Source organism: Carlito syrichta, unplaced genomic scaffold, assembly GCF_000164805.1.
Source record: "Carlito syrichta isolate Samal-C Ts95f unplaced genomic scaffold, Tarsius_syrichta-2.0.1 Scaffold315639, whole genome shotgun sequence".
Classification (NCBI taxonomy): Eukaryota; Metazoa; Chordata; class Mammalia; order Primates; family Tarsiidae; genus Carlito; species Carlito syrichta.
In genome coordinates, this window is record NW_007259735.1 from 504,669 (window position 1) to 516,258 (window position 11,590).

Consider the following 11,590-nt stretch of genomic DNA (forward strand, 5'->3'; position numbering starts at 1 on the left):
GGCCACTGCACTCCAGTCTGGGCCACAGAGTGAGACTCCAACTCAAAAAAAAAAAATAAAAAATTATTTTCAAACAATACTTGAAATCAATGCATTTTTAAAAGATGGTGTGCAAAACTATAAATATAATATTTTGGTTAAGCTAAAGGGTACACATATGCAGAAAAAAGACTAACAGAAATATATCAAATTTTTTAGGGCTAGTATTTTGAGTAATTTAAATTTTTTCTTTGAACTTTGCGATATTTTACAATTCTCTGTAATAAATTTGTATTTCTCCTTTAAAATGAAAAAATTCAATTATCTGTGTTATTTATTGGCTCTGTCATCAGCTGTTTTAAGTGGGCTTATTCTACAACATTCTATAATATGCCCTGTCAAAATAACTAACATTTTTGTAATTTTTAGTGCAGGTTAAGAGAAGAGTTTTGGCAAGTTTGATTACAGCATTACAGTAACATTTGTAAGTGGCCTGCAAGAAAAAGTTCTCTGTGTTTCTGAATTGGCTTACAAGAAACTGATTTGGAGGCAGAGTGCACTGTTACCTAGACACATGACCAATACAGTCAAATGACTGTCTGCTGAATGATTTGTATGTGCATATTGCCATATACATGCTTTTGGCACTTGCTCTGAGTGGTAAGGTTTAAACCCCTCAAACACCAGAATGCTGTGTTCTAGCAGCCAGGCCAAGAGTAGTGGGATTTAATTTGTAATTTCAGGCTAAATTGTAGACATTGATGTCAAAACTACCTTGTAGCATTGCTGTTTTGATGATATTGATAGGAGCTTCGGAAGTACAAGGAAAATGAGAAGGACACCGAGGTGTTAATGTCAGCCCTCTCGGCCATGCAAGACAAGACACAGCACTTGGAGAACAGCCTCAGCGCAGAGACGAGAATCAAGCTGGACCTGTTCTCTGCATTGGGCGATGCCAAGCGGCAGCTCGAAATTGCCCAAGGTAGGAGAGCGCGGAAGACTGGGAACACACAGGGAGGTGCAGGGCAGGCTCCCCCTCAGAGCTCTGCACAGGGGGGCATTTCAGTTTCCTCTTCAAGTGTTGATACGCACCCAACGTCAAAATGTAGGCGCATCACATGACTCCATTCTGCAGACATTCTGAGGTGAGACATGTCAAGTGCAGGGCATACAGAGAAGAGTATGGTTCTGCGTTCAGGGAGCCCACAGTTACCTTGTTGAGATGGAGAACTGCAGAGTCATCAAAAGGTGGAAGTACAAACAGGCCTGGGGTACACAGAGGCCAGGATGAAGCAGTCTTGAGAGTTGGAGAGAGCTGTTTCCCAGGGGTGCTAATGTCTGAGCTGGGCGTTGAATGATGAGAGGGGCTGACCCAGGGAAGAAGCAGTGTGCTGGGGGTGAGGGGTGGAGAGGTGTCTATGCAGAAGAAACAGCATGGGCAAGGCGGGATGGGGAGTGGGCCTGAGTGTTCTGAGCTGCAGCTGTGAATGAGGCAGATGGGAGTCTGGAGAGCAGGCCATCCACTTGCGATGTTTTCTGAAACCTGTCATGTGCCAGGCCCTGTGAGAGTCCCTGAGAATACAGACCTGGCTTCACACTGATGTTTTGCCTGCCTAGCTCAGCCCTCTGAGGAGTGGCCACCCCTTTCCGCCTCATCCTTCTTTACTTGGTTTTACACACTTGGAAAAGATCCTCCCTGAAGTGAGCAGCATCTGATATCAGAGTAGCCAGGCAGAGCGGGGCTTCCCGGCACGTACTGCTCTTGTCAGCCCAGAAAGCCTTACAAAGTGACAAAGAAGCAAAGAGAACTGTCTTTCTGGAAGCTCTGGGGATGTTTGCATGTTAATGATTAAAGAAATCAAACTGAAATCTGCATGGAAAAAGATTCAGTGGCTCATATGTCAGTTGCCATTAGGTATTTTATTCATCTGAGGCCTACTTTGTTCAAAGGAGGATGTTTGATGCTTCCTTGAAGCTCAGGGGATGTGAAGGAAGTGAGGGAGCAGTTCCTTTCTGCTGCACTTGCCGCTTCTTCCCACCATCTCCCTCCACAGTCACGTTCAGAATACTCTAATGAGAACCCAACTTTGTCATTCATATCAAATCCGCATTGCTTTTCTGCTTCATACTTTCTGTATCATTGGATTCATCCTGGTTCCAAAATGACTTTAATCTCTACCACATCCTTTTAAAAACATATACCACCAAGCTCTCTTATATTCCAAATATATTATTGTCTTCAGTAAGATCCATGAACAGTCTCAAAATAAGTACAACCCAAGTGCAGCCTTTTTCTTGTTTCGGCATTTAATTTCTGAAAGGCTCTTCCTAAGGGCTATTTTCCCCAGTAGACTGGAGAGCCACTCAGCATGGTGGAAGTTGCATGGACTTTGGAACACAGTGGTCTTACTTAGGTTTAAAGCCTGCGTTCAGGGAGCCCACAGTTGGAGCACATACCCCATGCGGCAGCCACAGAGTTTCATCTGTTTGCTGTTGGAAAACCGAATGGCAGAAGTGTATTCCTGGGACTGATTCTGAGGACTTGATTACTCTGTACTCCTTGATCTGGCACTCTGAGATACTGTGTCCTCCCAGAAGAAAATTCCAGCTCCAGGCAGAGCCAGAGTTCCAAATCAGCAGCCCTCATAGGCTGTCAGGTGACTGCCATGTTAAAACCTGGGTCCTGGGCCAGGCACTGTGGCTCAAGCCTTATCATCCCAGCACTTTGGGAGGCCGAGGTGAGAGAATTGCCTGAGCCCACGGGTTCGAGACCAGCCTGGGCAACATGGTGAGACCTCATCTCTACAATAAATCGAAAAATTAGCCAGGCATAGTAGCGCACACCTGTAGTTCCAGAAGATCTCCTGAGCCTAGTAGGTCAACGCTGGGGTGGCCATGAGTGTGCCACTGCACTCCAGCCTGGGCAACAGAGTGAGTCTCCAACTCAAAACAAAACAAAACAAAACTTGGATCCTGGAAACTGACCCCTTTCCTCCAGTCAGCCTACATGAACAGAATCCCTTCTTACCTCCCAGCCAGGAATCAGTCTACCATGACCTGTAGGCCAATCCAGCCTGCTGCCTATGCTCGTACTGCCCCTGATAAATAGTTTTTACATTTTTCCATGGCCAGGAAAAAAAATTACAAAAGACAATACACTATATATGGTCCACGACACCTAAAATACTTACTATTTGGCCCTTTACAGGAAGTTTTGCTGCCCTTATAAACCATGGAACCTGGAGCTGTTAACCTAGAGCTGTTAATGCAGAACCGAATCTACTTAGGGATTGACCAAGGGGGCATTGTGTTGGGTGAGCCCTCCCTCCTCACTAATGATGGCTCTTTGATCTTCTAGGACAAATCCTTCAGAAAGACCAGGAAATCAAGGACCTAAAACAGAAGATAGCTGAAGTCATGGCCGTCATGCCCAGCATAACATACAGTGCCGCCACCAGCCCCCTGAGCCCTGTCTCCCCCCACTACTCTTCCAAATTTGTGGAAACCAGCCCCTCTGGACTTGATCCCAATGCCTCTGTTTATCAGCCCCTGAAGAAATAAAGGCCAGCTGTGTGTTGTGCCCAGCCATTGGTTATCAGAAGGCATCGCAAAGGAGCATCTCTGGCAGTCAAGACAAAAAGAGTTTATATTGTATTTTATGGGACTGTGTATGTTGTCATTTTTAAAAAGGGGGGAAAGATAACATCCAAATCTGATTAGAACTGCCCATCAGTTTTTCTTGTAAATTTTTAGAAGACCTCACAGAACTTTACAGTTTATTTTTCTCGGCCAACACATTAAAACCATTCTTGGATTTCAAGTAGCCAATTTTGCCTTTTATGTATTCTTACATAGTTTCCTCTTGAAGAAAAAAAAGCAGAGTTTTTGCTTTTCAAATCTTTCTTTTTGTTTTGTTTTGTTCTTAAATAAGCAAGCAAAACCTGCACATTGGATTCACATGGGATGATAATGAAAACTTTTAGTGTAAGACAAGGGGTAAATAACCTAACACAGCTTTGATTTTATAGCTGCATTAAAGAAGATGATTATCGATATCACAAAAAACAAAAATCGATTGCCCCTCCAAGGACCAAACAAATTCAAGGAGCATCATTTAAGCTGAGGAGAGCCCAAGTGATGAGACTAGCTGTGAGAATGTAGCAGGGGTTGCATTTGAAATATTTACATTCCCATCAGTGCGTAGTCCTAGAAAATGACTGGCAGCGGTCTTCACAGTGCCTTGGGAAAAGACGCTGCAAGAGGAAACCTGGTCATTTTAAACTCTTCTCCCCCTTCCCGTCATCTATCTTCTGTCTGTGTCAAGCTTCCTGCGGATCCTGCTGTACACTGGTGGGTAGCTGGGCTGTTTGTTACCACCACAACCGCGTCTTCTGGGTCTTTCGCTAGCAAGCACTGCAGTGTCCTGCACTGGCCTCCGGGAAAGCACCTTGGGAAGGGAGCCGGGCGGTGTTTGTGGATGAAAGACTGTAATAATGGCTAATAAAAGCTGCGGTTCTAGGGTTTTTTCCATTTCATTTAACTGTGCTTTCTCCACTTTTCATCATCTTGTGTTTGATGATTTAAAAGAAGCTTGACTATTCCTCAGCTCTTGTGCCAAGGAGGGTTTTTTTTTAAGACTCAAACTCAAAACTCTGCACAAAGATTTCAGTTTCAAATGTATATTATACATTGGTAGAAAAGTGTTTGCACAGGCAACTTTTGGAAGTGTTTAAGAATCAGGGTGGGGTGGGGGAGGGACTGGGAAAGGGCGGGCTAAGCAAAATTGTATTTGGAGACTAGGACAAATTAAGAAACCAAATAGAATGGTTTTGCTTCCTTGCCATGGATTCTGACGGACTTAGTTCTTCTAAAAATTTCCTGTTAATTGGCATGTATGTCTCATTTAAAGCAAATTAAGTAGGACAAGCAAGTCGGTAAAATAGAAGTATTAAAAAGAATCATCCTTTTAAACACAGATCTTATTTGGGGATTAAAAAAAACTTCTAGCTTTAGCCAGGTGTGCATGTTGCTGCCATTTTGCATTTTGAATCATCTTGTGTAATTGTCACCATGAAAGTGTTACTCAGAATTGTCATATATTTTTTCATCTTTGTGCAAAAACATGGAAAATTGTCACTGACTTTGTGTTGAGGTTTCCCCCATTTTGCTGCCTTTTGGGACACTATTTTCGTTAAATACTTGGTCTTGGCTGCATTCCTTTTTTTTTCTCCTGTGGGGTTCAAAAGAATAAACATTTTCTTACAGATAAAACTAGTTTTCTGCCTTTTTAACTTTCCAGGAGGGCACCGCTAGGTAGATTGTTCCTAGTAGGGCTTAGGTGGTCGTCGTCTTGTTCTCCTCTCACCCATGCCAGGTGGGGGTGCCTCACACAGCAGATCCGCTGGGCAGGGAGCAGGCAGAGGGTCTGGGGGAGACATCACTCAAGCTGATCTGATTTCCGTTCTTACTTAAAGACACATCCATTCACATTTGTTGTCTCCTTTCTCTGGCATCCAGTTAGAGTCAAGGCTGGTTTGTTTTCTGGTACAAATCACTTTTCCTAAAATAGCAAGTTAGGCGTGGGGTGGGGGTGGTTGGTGAGAAAGTCTTGAGAGAAAATTTCCTTCACCAATGTCTTGCCCTTTCCTGTTTTCTGGACTCTTGTTTGGCCTCTTAGTGGCCCGTACCCTCTTGGGTTTCCTCTCTGCTGTAGATCCTGAACTGACCCCCGGGTAACTGCTTCTGTCCTCCTTGCTTGTTTTTAGAGGCTCTGTCCATTTCATTCTCAGCAGAGCCAGCTGCCTCTCTTGGCCCTTGCTTTCCTCTCTCGGCCACTGTTGCAGTTGCTCTTGGCCCCAGTCTTAGAAAAATCTGCCCTTGGCACCTCACCCTGTGTCCTTATTGCTGGATACCCTTTCTGAGTCTTGGCCATCAAGTCTTTTATGGACATATCATACTAATACCATGAGCAGAATTCCCTAGAGGAACACCTTGGCTGGGTTTTTGCTTTTGCCTTCCCCGAAGGAACGTGTCTCCTGCAGAATTCTCACTGGCACGTTTTTTTCCACCAAGGAAACCTCCAGCTGTTGTCTTTGTTATTTTAGGCCCATCATCAAGTGGCTCCACGTCTTAGTACATTATAATTTATTACATGCCATAAAGCAGTGTTTGCCAGTCTAGGTGGTTAAATATTTACAAGAAGAGCGAGCTGAGTGTGTTTTGACTGGCCGTAGACACTCTCTTATTGACATCTCCCAACTTAACATAAGGACATAGTGGTCATGTGTTCTCTCTCCCTGTGATGATCTTTCCTATAAAACAAGAATGAACAATATCTCCCGGCCTGAAGGAAGGGAATAGTCCTTTCTCCACCATCCCTGCCCCTTGCTCACCTCCTATGTTAATCCAGGCTGTGAAGACCCACCTGAGAGAGCTGAACACTTCACCAGCTGCCATCAGGTTGCTGCTTTTGAAATTCACACACCAGAGGGAGTTAAAGAGGTCAACAAACGGGAAAACTACCCCAAAGCCACCAAATGCAATGAAGTCAGCTGTTTTCAGGTGGGCCATGGGAGCTGGGCCTGTTTAGGTTCAAGGCCTCTGAGACCCATAAATGCCTGGTTGTATGTGACTCTCGAAGCATACCGCCAAGCTGGCCTCTTTTGTTCTCGTTCATGCCAAACTGAGTGCCTCAACCAAGCCCTCAGACAGGGATGGGCATCCACTCCCAGCTTTGCCACGGCTGGATCCGTGATCTCCGTGAACCTCTCTGGGGTGCTGTTTCCTCACTTTGAAGGGGCATTGCTCCTTAATTCCTGGCCTGCTTGACGGAGTTGCTATGGGGCCTATGTGATGATGCAAAAGAGCGCCCTGAAAACCATCCAGGGGCTCCCGGGTAAAAGTTCAGACCACAGCGCAGGTCGAAGGTCCTGAGGAGGCAGGGACCTGGCTCCAGGGGCTGCTTCCTCCCTGACAGCCTGACTCCTATACCCATACCATCAGGGGGTGTTTAGAGTGCAGAATCTCAGGCTCTTCCCCACACCCCAGACCCCATCTGAGTCTGCATTTAATAAGCTCTCCAGTTTAACTCAGTTGCATATTGTTTTAGAAGCCCGATGCTGAGCTGACTTTCCTAAGCTGGAGACTCTAAACTTTTTTTTCTAGCCGAGAAGAATACTGATACACTGACTTTGGAAATCCAGAATTAAGAGCTAAATTGATGAGGGAGGCACACAGGAGATGAAAGGTTCTAAGCCTTGTACGTTTTACTTATTCTATTTTCCCACCATCAGAACGTAAGCTTTGTGATGACAAAGACTCTATTTACTGCTGTAACCCCAGAACTTAGAGCAATGACTACTGCCTGTTTATTGAATGAATAAGGTTAGCTAATAGATAAGACATGTAATCCGAACTGCTGTGCCTTAACTGCATCAGAGCATCTCTGTAATAGTATTATTAGAATGACAGTATAAACAGAGTTGTTTCTAGAAGGAGAGGGAGAATTCTAAAGTAGCATATTTACTGTGACGTCTCCCATCTGCCTGTCTCTGGTTTCTGCTGAAACCTTGCTTTTCCTGTCAGATTTTCTCTACAAACTCCTGCTTGATTTAGCCCAGGTGCAAAAAGATTTCCTTAACAGCTGCACACCCTGAGAACAATCACTTCTCTGTCTGGGAAACCTCCCCGCAGGGGCCTGCTGGGGGTCTAGCAGATCCTCACCCCGCTGGAGCCTTAAACCCTTAGACCCGATGTTCCCAAGAGCCAGCCCTGCTGCCTCTTGGGTCAGTGTGAGCACTCCACATTTTACAGTAATGAATCATGCAGCACTTCCTCTAGGATGGCCCCTGGGTGAACAACGGTTTCAACAACGACAGGGATCCTTATCCCTCTGAGCAGAGTCATACTTCTTTTCTTTCCTCCCTCCTCGGGATTATTTAAGTGTTTCCGCTGTGTTCCATGCCAGTGCTGGTGTTTCATTCCCCTGCTTTTGCCTGAGGTTCAAGTCTTCTGTCCCCTCAGGATGGGCTTTCTAGGGTTCTGGAGTCACCCTGCTGTAATAGCGGTTTCTCTCCTAGGAATCCCAGGCTCAGCTTCACACAAGTGGTGGGGCCTTTTAAGGCCCGCTCAAGAAGCCAGGTGGTTTCGCTCTGGGAGCGGGCTTGTTCTGCCCCTGTTCCCACCTCCACAACCTTAGGGTTCAGAGGGAGGCACAGCTGAGCGTTGACAGGACCTTCAAGAGCTGTTTGTGGGCCGGGCCTCAGCACACGCTGCCTCCTCAGTCACTCACCATTCTCTGCCCTGACTGCCCGCCGGTGACTTTTAATCAAGGACAAGTCTTGGAGACCTGTGCCATGTTGACACACTTATCCGGTACCAGGCCCATCCTTGCTGAGAACTTTCTCAAACTTTAAGGTTCATCAGAACAGCCTGAAATTGCCTGTTAAAGCACAAATTAAAGTACTGGGCCCCACCCCCAGAGCTTCTGATTCAAGAGGTCTGGAGAGGGCCTGAAAAACTATTTCTTTTTTTTTTGAATCGGAGTCTTACTCTGTCACCCAGTCTGGAGTGCAGTGGCACACTTACGGCCACTGCACCCTTGACCTGCTGGGCTCAGGCTATCCTTCTGCCTCAGCCTTACAAGTAGCTGGAACTACAAGTGTGCACCACCATGCCCAGCTAATTTTTTGATTTATTGTAGAGATGAGGTCTTGCCAAATTGCCTTGGCTGGTCTTGAACCCATGGGCTCAGGCTATCTTCTCAACTCGGCCTCCCAAAGTGCTGGGATTATAGGCATGTACCACCGGGCTTGCCAAAACTGCGTTTCTAACAAGTTCCAAGTGAGCCTGCACCCCCACTTTGAGAATCCTGACTTGAGCTTGAGGGCTGACCTGGACTTGACTGTGCTGGAAGCCACCCCCAGCTGCCACCAGGGGGCACATGCGACCTTGGCCAGAGGTCTGGTTTCACCTCCAGCTGCCAGCCACCAGCCCCCTAGACCGCAGAGGTTTCTTTCTAATTGGAATCTTTGTTGTTATGTAGTAGGAAGAAGAAATGCAAATCTACAAAATAAGGTGCGTTCTCAAAGTCTGTCTCTGACAAGTATCAAGGGTCAGATGGTCCAGCCTTTAAATGTCCTGAAAAACGCAACTTTCCACCAGAGAGATTTTCTGGGCTTCCTTCACACTGAAATGGGGCTTCCTTTCAGAACATTCTGGAATCTTTCTGTATTCAGGACGCAAAGGGCAGTTAAGATGACAGGTGGTCTTCATTTTCTTCTTTCTCTTTTACTATATGTTTCAAATTTTCTATAATAAACTTAGTTACTTTTATAGTTTTAAAAAATTATTTTTTTTTTCTTTTTGCGTCAGAGTCTCACTCTGTCGCCCAGGCCGGAGACAGAGGATTGCTTGAGCCCAAGAGTTTGAGACCAGCCTGAGCAACATAGTAAGACCTGTCTCTTTACAAAAAAAAGGCAACAAAAAACAAAACAAAAGCCAAAACAACAACTCCAAATAGCAAAAACAAAAACACCAAAGGGGAACCTGGAGTGAGCAGCTTGGGGTAAGAAGAAAGTCCCCTGCTGGTACCTGTCCCAAAACCAAGTTGGTTCTGCTGATGAGGTATTTGCCTGGGGCTGCGGGGGGGGGGTTCTCGTGGGATCACAGCTGGCCAAGTGCTCAAGGAAGAAGTGTGGGGCCAAGGAGTAGATAGATGGTTTCCTGTGAGGACTCTGCCTGTGTAATTCACCTGTTGCTGCAGCTTGGGGCCTAGTGTATTTGAGCCCAGCCCAAGCATGACACTCAAGTCACATTCACACATATCTGAATGTGTGTTCGGCTGTGCTCACGCTCCCAGAGGCCAAGAGTGGGAGCAGGCCCAAAATAAGAAAACGTAAGGACTTTACAGCTGTAGGTTCCTACTTAGTAGCTTGCAGACTTATTTTGTCTGATCCATGTAGAATTTAATACATTTGAGCTAACTTTTAAAAACTGGGAGATTTCACATTATCCAGATCATTTTGTTTTCTGTTGAAATCGCTGAAGCTCTGCCATCTCAGCGCTGGCATTCCTTGCCACACACTGCAGGGCTTGGGAGAAGTAGGGCAGTGGGTCTCATGCAAGTCACCTGAGGAGCTCTCCAAAGGCCCGTGGCGGGGTCACCCAGAGCCTGAGTCAACTAGGCTGGGGAGGACCCCGGGCATTTTGTTTGTTTGCTTGAATTCCCCAGAAGCTTCTAATGTGCAGCCAGGGTTGAGAAACTGGGAGACAGAGGGTAATAAAAGGAAGGCTCCACCCTGCGGGGACCTGGGACCTCAGAGGATGCTGGTGGATGTTTTCCGACCTGGGCCTGGGCCTGGGCCTAGGCCTGGGCCTGGGGTAAGGGCAGCGGCTGGGTCTAGGGCAGGGCCTGGGTCTGGGGCAGAGCCTTGGCCTGGGGTGGGCCTGGGGCGGGGCCAGGCCAGTGGCAAGCTGGGGCCAGGACTTTAGATGTTTTGAGCTGGCCCGATGGAGATGTGAACAAGTGGGTCTCTGCTGCCTTCCCACCTTCCCTGTGGAGACCCTGTCAGCTCTTATTCCCCCTGGCCCCAGGGTTCCTTTCAGGCCCTCATTCTGGATTCCCCTTGTCAACCACATTTGTCACACTGATATTTGCAAATAGAAATTGCGAACGCTGTAGTTTCCACAAAGGAATTCTGTGACCATCACCTCCCTTTCTGGTTACTATATGTTCTCTTCTTATCTGAGGTTTGTTTTATTTCTGTTTTATTGCAAGCTATAAAAACTGCTTGTGGCCAGTATAAGCCCCAAGAGGACTTGAGTGAAGGAGGAGCAAGCACCCATAGGGCTGTGTAGAAGGCTGAAGAAGCCAGTGGGGAGGGACAGGAGCTAGCTGGCTTGGGTGGTTTGGAAGCAGGAGCTGCTCAGCAGGGCACAGGGGTGAGTCCATGTCCCTGCCTGTCCCGAGTCAGGCTTGGGAGATGGTGGTAAATGTGTATCGGTGCCCCCAGTTATCCGCTCCACCCCCACTGTGAGGACCATCCATGCCTGTGTCAGAGGCAGCTATGTGCCGTGCAATGGTCAGGGGCATGTGAGTGGACATCACGCGCACCAGGCCTGAGCAGATATGCACTTGCTTGGCTCCATTTGCCTCTTCTCTCTTCAAGAGAACAGTGTTTTCGAAACTCAGGCCACACCTGGGTGAGAGGTAAGCAGAGTCAATGCCAACCCTCAGACCTGGGAGCAAAGATACAGGTTACTAATGCAAGCCACTGAAATGTAGGGGCCGTTTGTGACCACAGTGAAAGATGACTAATACAGAGACAGTCCAAGTTTGAACTGTCTGCCCTCCCCTGGGCAGCATGCTGGGCTGAAGACCAGGGCCCTACTGTGGTCTGAATGTCTATAGACTTCTCAGGTCCGTATGCTGAAATCCTCACTCCTGAGGTGATGGTGTTAGGGGGTGGGCCCTTATCAAAGAGGCCCCAGAGAGCTGCCTAGCCCCTTCCAGCCTGTGAGCAGCAAGAAGGCGCTCTCACCAGACATCAAATCTGTTGGCACCTTGACCTTGGACTTCACAGCCTCCAGAACTGTGAGAAATACATTTCTG

At 46.9% G+C, this 11,590-nt stretch overlaps 1 protein-coding gene across 2 annotated transcripts in view; it reads left to right on the forward strand.

Moving 5' to 3' along the window:
• Nucleotides 1–5,245, forward strand: part of TMEM57 (transmembrane protein 57) — a 44,877-nt gene extending 39,632 nt beyond the window's left edge. Inside the window, exons 9-10 of one of the 2 annotated variants that reach the window (XM_021706486.1) lie at nt 787–961; nt 3,338–5,245. In XM_021706486.1, the coding sequence (XP_021562161.1) occupies nt 787–961; nt 3,338–3,540 (378 nt within the window). In that variant the 3' untranslated portion in view covers nt 3,541–5,245. The remainder of the gene's footprint in view (nt 1–786; nt 962–3,337) is intronic. The other variant, XM_008073071.2, reaches the window with a different exon arrangement.
• Nucleotides 5,246–11,590: the final 6,345 nt, after the last annotated feature.